General features: G+C 31.9%; 1 protein-coding gene and 1 long non-coding RNA gene across 2 annotated transcripts; one reads left to right on the top strand and one right to left on the bottom strand.

The window, feature by feature from the left end:
• Positions 1 to 443: 443 nt before the first annotated feature.
• LOC111378914 (methylesterase 3-like) lies at positions 444 to 1,534 on the top strand. The gene is made up of 2 exons (XM_023002191.1): positions 444 to 716; positions 1,089 to 1,534. Exons 1-2 carry the CDS (start codon positions 633 to 635, stop codon positions 1,365 to 1,367), a joined length of 363 nt encoding a protein of 120 aa, XP_022857959.1. The 5' UTR covers positions 444 to 632; the 3' UTR covers positions 1,368 to 1,534.
• Positions 1,535 to 1,906: 372 nt separating this feature from the next.
• LOC111378928 lies at positions 1,907 to 3,423 on the bottom strand. The gene is made up of 2 exons (XR_002699939.1): positions 2,996 to 3,423; positions 1,907 to 2,433 (listed from the first exon to the last, which is right to left on the bottom strand). It is a non-coding gene; the product is annotated as an uncharacterized LOC111378928 (long non-coding RNA).
• Between the last annotated feature and the right edge of the window lie 3,119 nt (positions 3,424 to 6,542).

Below are 6,542 nucleotides of genomic sequence, written 5' to 3'. Positions count from 1 at the left end.
TAAGTGAAAATGAGTTTGAGAAATTTTTATTTATTTATTTTTTAATGGTTGTCAAACGGGGCTAAACAAGCAATAAAAATCACAAACCTATAAATTTGTTAGGTCAGCAAATCCTTTTCATGGCTTCTTTCATTTTTTGCTCTCTTTATTGGAATATTGAAAGCAATCAAATACTTCCCAACATACAATGTTAATTTTGATCTATGACTTCATATGCACCGTTTTATTGAACAAAAGCTTTAGGCTTATACAAGTCAATATTCAATCATTAAGTCGTTATTTTCTTCGTTTATCCTTAATTTTTACCACCTTTCACTTATTGACCATATATATTCTCACTTTTTGGTATTCATTTTACAATAAAGCTACTTGAACCAACTGAAATCCAGGGTTGAATACAGGGATTTGAAAAGTCCAAATTATTATGGAGGGAACCGAGATAGCTACTGTTGGCTTTGGAGGGAAGTTTAAGCATAATCAACAATTATTCTACAGTGCACTTATTCTTTGGCTGAACGAAAAAAAGCATATGGAAACTCCCGTCTTCACAAATCGGTAACTCCCATTAACAGAAATCTTCATCTTCACACATCCAAATTTCGTCCAATATTAACAAATCTTCGACCGTCTCTATGCATCACATTTGTGAAGATAATATCAGGAAACCCGTTATAACGACGGCGGCGGTGCTCGGAAATCAAATGCCCGGTTCTCCGGTAAGGATTCTGGCGTGGTAGCCACTTTCTCCTTAATGAAAACATCTTCCTCTTGCTTTAATTATAAAGGGGAAAATGGGAGACTGTGATGGTGAAATTGTAATTATAAAGGGGAAAAGGGGAGACATAGTAATGGTGAAATTGTTAGGGTTTTGTGCACCAATTGAAAGCCTGCATGTCAATTTCAGTTTTTGCTACATTAGCTTTTCAGGTCTTCTATTCTTTTAATAAATGATAACCGTTAGCTTTTCCCACAATTGAAAGCTCGTTCTTTTAATAATGAAAATTGACTGTGATTACGTTATGGTGCATTTGATTACTTGTGGATGCTTCTTGCTTTGGTATATCAAAATTGAATTCGATTTGTAACAGGATTTGGCTCTTGGAACCTTGTTGATGAGACCAACAGTTTTAGCAGAACTTGAGAAAGAAATCGCTCTTTTAGAAGAGAACTATGGTTCGGTTCCGCATGTTTATTTGATTTGTGAAAATGATATTGTTACACACCAGAGATTCCAAAACTGTGTTATACACCAGAGATTCCAGAACTGTGATGAGGTGAAAATGATTTCTGGTGCAGATCACATGGCGATGTTCTCTAAACCCAAAGAACTGTGTTTCTTCCTGCAAGAGAGAGCAGAAAAATACTGATTCCTATACCAATTTCTTTCTTTCCTCGTTTTTTCCCCCTTTTTTTGGGTTGTAGGATGTAAGTTCCTGATTTTGAGATCACATCATTGTCTGATTGTCGTGTTGTCTTTGCCCGTGACTCAAGAAAAAAATTGTTTATTGAATGAATAATCTGAATTTATTGTGCATCTTGTTCTTGTTCCTTTTTCGTCAATAATTCATCTTGTTCTTGGTCTAAATCTTTGATCTCCTTCACCACTTTCACTGGGTGCCAGCAATGAGGAACAGGATCCTTGGCAAAATCATGCAGTTGGTACAATGGCAGAACATTCAACATTGCACACTTTATTCCAATTCCAATGTGCACTTGTAAATAACCTTCAGTGGGTCTGTTTTCGTTTATAATGGTTTGGTATGTTTTAGTCATATTTTTACCTTCATAGTGTTCAATTAAGCAGTCCTTAAATAGCAGGGATGTTGAGGAACAGTAAGAAAAGATTTGGCATAAAGATACTACAAAAAGATAAACTTGAACATCATTCTGGAACAAATAACAGAAAACAAAGAAATTGAAAGAATGTTTACCAAGAAACGTGGATTTTAACAAAGATATTGCTTGTGTGCGCTTCACTGTTGTCCAGTTAAAATCATAACATTTTGCACAAGAAACGTGGGTTTTAACATTCTTCACAAATCATAACTTCGAAGCTTCGAACAAGAACAATGGATTTTAACACTGTCTAGCTACATTGAACTGCCAAAACAATTTTACCCAACAATAGAACACAAAAGATGTAATTGCCTAAATCTCCATGTGATAGGCCGTTTGATTAATTCCTGCTACTCATGCTGGCCCCTTTCCTTTGGCCTTTCCTTCCACACTACCATTCACTTCGCTAATTGTCACGGTCATCAAAATTCATAGTTCTTCTTCATCATTGAGACGAACTCGAGAGATTGGAACATGCGTTCCTTATCTTCAACTCTTTCGTTCGTCCATTCTATGAGGGGAACATGCATTCCATATCTTCATGCTGACCCCTTAGCTATACAACTACGACAAATTCCATAATTTTGTCTGCCCACTCTACAAGGAGAATAAAGCACAGATCACGGTCAATTCAAATAAATAAGTAGAGGTAAAACACGCATTAATGATCCAATTGGAACTTGAAACTCTAAAAGAGTAATCACACATCATATAAGCCAATTAAAATTCATTTTAAGAAATCAAGAAACAGAGAAGCTCATTTAGTGGAAGAGTATTTTAATGTTTTAAATTTGTTCGGCAGGTGGTGGAATACGAACATACAATTAAGCACAACATAGGGGACCTTCATCAACATGTCCGTAATATGAAAACAAATTAAAGTACGTCTTGAGAATTTTCAATTCAGTGTAAGCCTTCCATTACGTACAAAAACAATACCATTTACTAAAATTGGAAAAGGGAGAAAATTAGAACTTCCCCTTAGGTTTGAATCTGCAAAATTGTTAAAACACAATTTGTATCAATAAAGCCAGTAAGAAAATGATTGTTATTGAGATTATGCGTTTTTTCAATACGTTTATTCATCAACACGACAAAAGAAAACTACGCTGCAATGAATAATTGAATAACAGTAAAGTGAGAGAGAGACGAGCATAACCTGTAAAGTATGAGAGGCTAAAATAGGGGAGAAAAAATTAATTCAAACAACGAGAAGCACCACCGTTTCTTTTCGTCTATATGAAATTATGACTACAACGATAGATTAGTTTTCACACAGTGTTCTAGCATGCGGCCGGAGATAAAGCGGGAGGTGGTGAAACCATGGCCCGAAGTGCGGCCAAAGCTGAGGCAAAACCTTTGGTTGAAGTGCGGTTGGAGAATGTGAACCGTCCAGTGGTGAAACAGTCGACGAAATTGCTGCCGAAGCCACGAAGATATCTCCGATTGCAGGGCTGCCGGAGATGGTGAGGCGACGACACAGTACGGACTCTGATTTTCGATTTTGGGAGAAACGTGGCTTGTGGGTCACGGTTGGTGTAGACAGATTTGGGGAAGACAGCTGCGTTTTTAAAGTGCCACGTCAGCCTGGACTCAACCCTGTTTTCTACCCTGTGCGTGTAGCGGAACTGTTCATTTTAATATGGCTATGGATATATCTTAACTTTATAAATTTCGCTATGTTCGACTTACACGCAGTTGACTTAAACATTTCGTTTAAGTAAGAGTAACGTCATATAGCATAATTGATTCTAAAACATAAATCTACGCGAGATCACATGTCAATTAAATGAATTCGGCATCCCTACTTTTAATTAGACCAATCATTTAATGTTAGGTATTGTCGAGTTCAACATTATTTTTGAATGTATTTGTATTCATGCTTTTATACTTATTGTTGTCTTTCCATTTTTTATTAAAGTTTGTTTGGAAAGTGTTCATAAATTATTTAATTTATGAATAGGTAAAAATGAATGATGAATGAGTGTTCAGTACTTGTCAAGCATACAAGTTGGTGAATTGTGTTAAAAGTGCATATTAAAGGGTAAAACTCATCATGTCCTTTTTTGTCATTTCGTCTTTCACGTACTTGCGTACGTGGGATTGACAACAGCATGGTAAATCTACAAGTTTTATTTTTATAGAAGATCGTGCCACTGCTAGCACTTGGATTTTCGTAAAGCAAAAGTTATCTTGAATCGATGAATGGACAAAAAGTAAATAGATAAATAGATGATTGAATCTTGAATGGTACTAATTATTAGAAATAACTTCAATGAGTGAATCTCGATAAAACTTTTTATTTTTTATTCACAAAAAAATAAAATAAAATGAAACTAAAGAACCACTTGAAATAAATTGACGCTAGTTGTTATATTTTTAAAAGATATATTTACAAAATATGTATTAAATCGAGATAAACTTGTCTGTTCCAAGACTTGTTAATTCAAGTTTGCATGTGGGCAAAGTCGAGAAAGACTTGTGTTGTGTACCTTTGACTACCAAGGTCCAAATCTTTGTCTACTTCATATACAAAACCATAAATAGAGTTTGGTTAATAAAAAGTATGTTACTTGTTTGCATCTTATTCCAAACCTTTTAAATTATATATAATTTAGAAAAAAATAACTTATCTAATTATATTTCAAAATAATTATTCAATTAAATGTTTGATTGACTTACTCTTATATTTAACCAGATATGCACATATACAAGAATAGACATACTCTACAAGACTATGAAGTCGCCAAGTTACAGGTCTGCCCTAGACCAAAACCAAACACCATGATCAAGGAACATAAATTGACCTAAAACCAAACACATGCTCGACAACATGCCGACCTGACCCGAACCATGACCACCACCAACTTGAAAATCCAATTTCAACACCCGAAGCCATGAATTCGCTTGAAATTTGGTAAAAAAAAATAGTTTTCAAAAAAAAAGTATTTTCTAATAAAAATGCTTAAAAGTAAAATTGAAATTTAAGAAATGAGCAATCCGCTTAATTTCCACAATATTATAATCACACTACATAATTATAAGAAAATAATTGGAACTCACTATTTTATCCATCATTTCATATCTACACACTTTAAATAATAATAATAATAATAATAATAATAATAATAATAATAATAATAATCTATACTACATTTTAACCTGATGTAAATTTAATTAAATGTACTTATGGTAGAAGAAAATAGCAATAATTTCTTATCCACATGATTTGCTTTCTTAAATCCTTGTGCACAAACATGCATCATATTTCTTTGATCTACTAGTGAGTGAACGTGTGTTTCACTTTTACTGGTTAATGTTTGACATAAGTGTGTGTAAATTTTAGAAATATTCATTTATAAATCTGAAAGGTATTCATAAATTCGTTGAAATTGACTTCTTTTTTTTTTTTTTTTTTTTTTTTTTTGCTAATTTCTCTGTATATTTTTTATTCTTCATATGAAGATTTGAGGGTTTGAATATATTTTGTACCAGACATTTTCCTGTACAAAAATTTGTGGGAAATTTTTTTATGCAGAGTATAGTTTTTTATATATAATAGTTCAGCCTAAAATATGATTTAACCCACTCAAGCTTTGCCCTAATCCATACTATGTATATAATAATTAAATATCACCACGATATACAACATAACAATATCAAAAATGGTTTTTAATGTTGACATGCAACAAGCAGAATTCTACATTATAGTTTAATATGTTAAATGCAATTTCATGTATCAAGGACCTGATTTTGTTATCATTGAAGCTTGACTGTAAAATTGCAAAAACATAAGTAGAACATTAGAAAATAATGTAGACACGGGCATAACCATAAAGGAAAAAACATCTACAAACTTTTAAAAGTTTAATTAAAAAAATTTTAAATCGTACAAAAAATATTTATAATATGAAGAAAAAAGAAATTTTAAAATACTTTTCGAAAAATATAATAAAAACAAAGCAAAATAAACCAAAGAAAGTTACGAAAATTAAATAAAGAATATATAAATATTATTTAATTAAAATTGAAAAAAATTAATTTTTATCTTTAAATTGAAAAAAATTTATTTATAAAATGAATAAAATAAATTAAAAAAAAAAACGAAACCTGAAAACCTCCTGGATGGAGATCTCCAATCATGGATGGAGGTTTTGGAGCTCCAATCCAAACCTCCTACTACCTATACCTTCAATTATAAAGCATTATTAGAATTTTAACTTTTAATTAATGACTAACAGTATGATGTTGTAGGAAAATATGAAACTTTGGGTTAATTAAACAAAATAGATCTCCACCAGAGAGAATTCATAATTTCATCACACAAGAATGATACTGATCAAAGTAATTATCCATTAACACCTTTAAATGGAAACTAGATTAAAAGACACTCAATGTCTTAAACATAATGCTTAATCCAAAATTCATATGATAGACCCAACATAATGCTTAATCTAATTATGAAATGATGTTGTAGAATTTCCTTTTTTTTTTTTTTTTTTTTATATTAAAGCTTGTTTTGAAAGTGTTTCTAAACTATTTAATTTTTAAATAGATAAAAACGTATGATGGATAAGTGGACAGTACTTGTCAAACATATAAGTTGGTGAATTGTCCTTTTTCATCTTTCTTCTTTTACGTACTTGACAAATCTATAAGTTTTATTTAATTTTATATAAGAACAAGTGGCTGCTAGCACTTGGATT

This window comes from Olea europaea, unplaced genomic scaffold (assembly GCF_002742605.1).
Source record: "Olea europaea var. sylvestris unplaced genomic scaffold, O_europaea_v1 scaffold190, whole genome shotgun sequence".
Taxonomy (NCBI): domain Eukaryota; kingdom Viridiplantae; phylum Streptophyta; class Magnoliopsida; order Lamiales; family Oleaceae; genus Olea; species Olea europaea.
The sequence above is the reverse complement of the archived record's forward strand: the minus strand, read 5'-3'. Positions and strand labels throughout refer to the sequence as shown.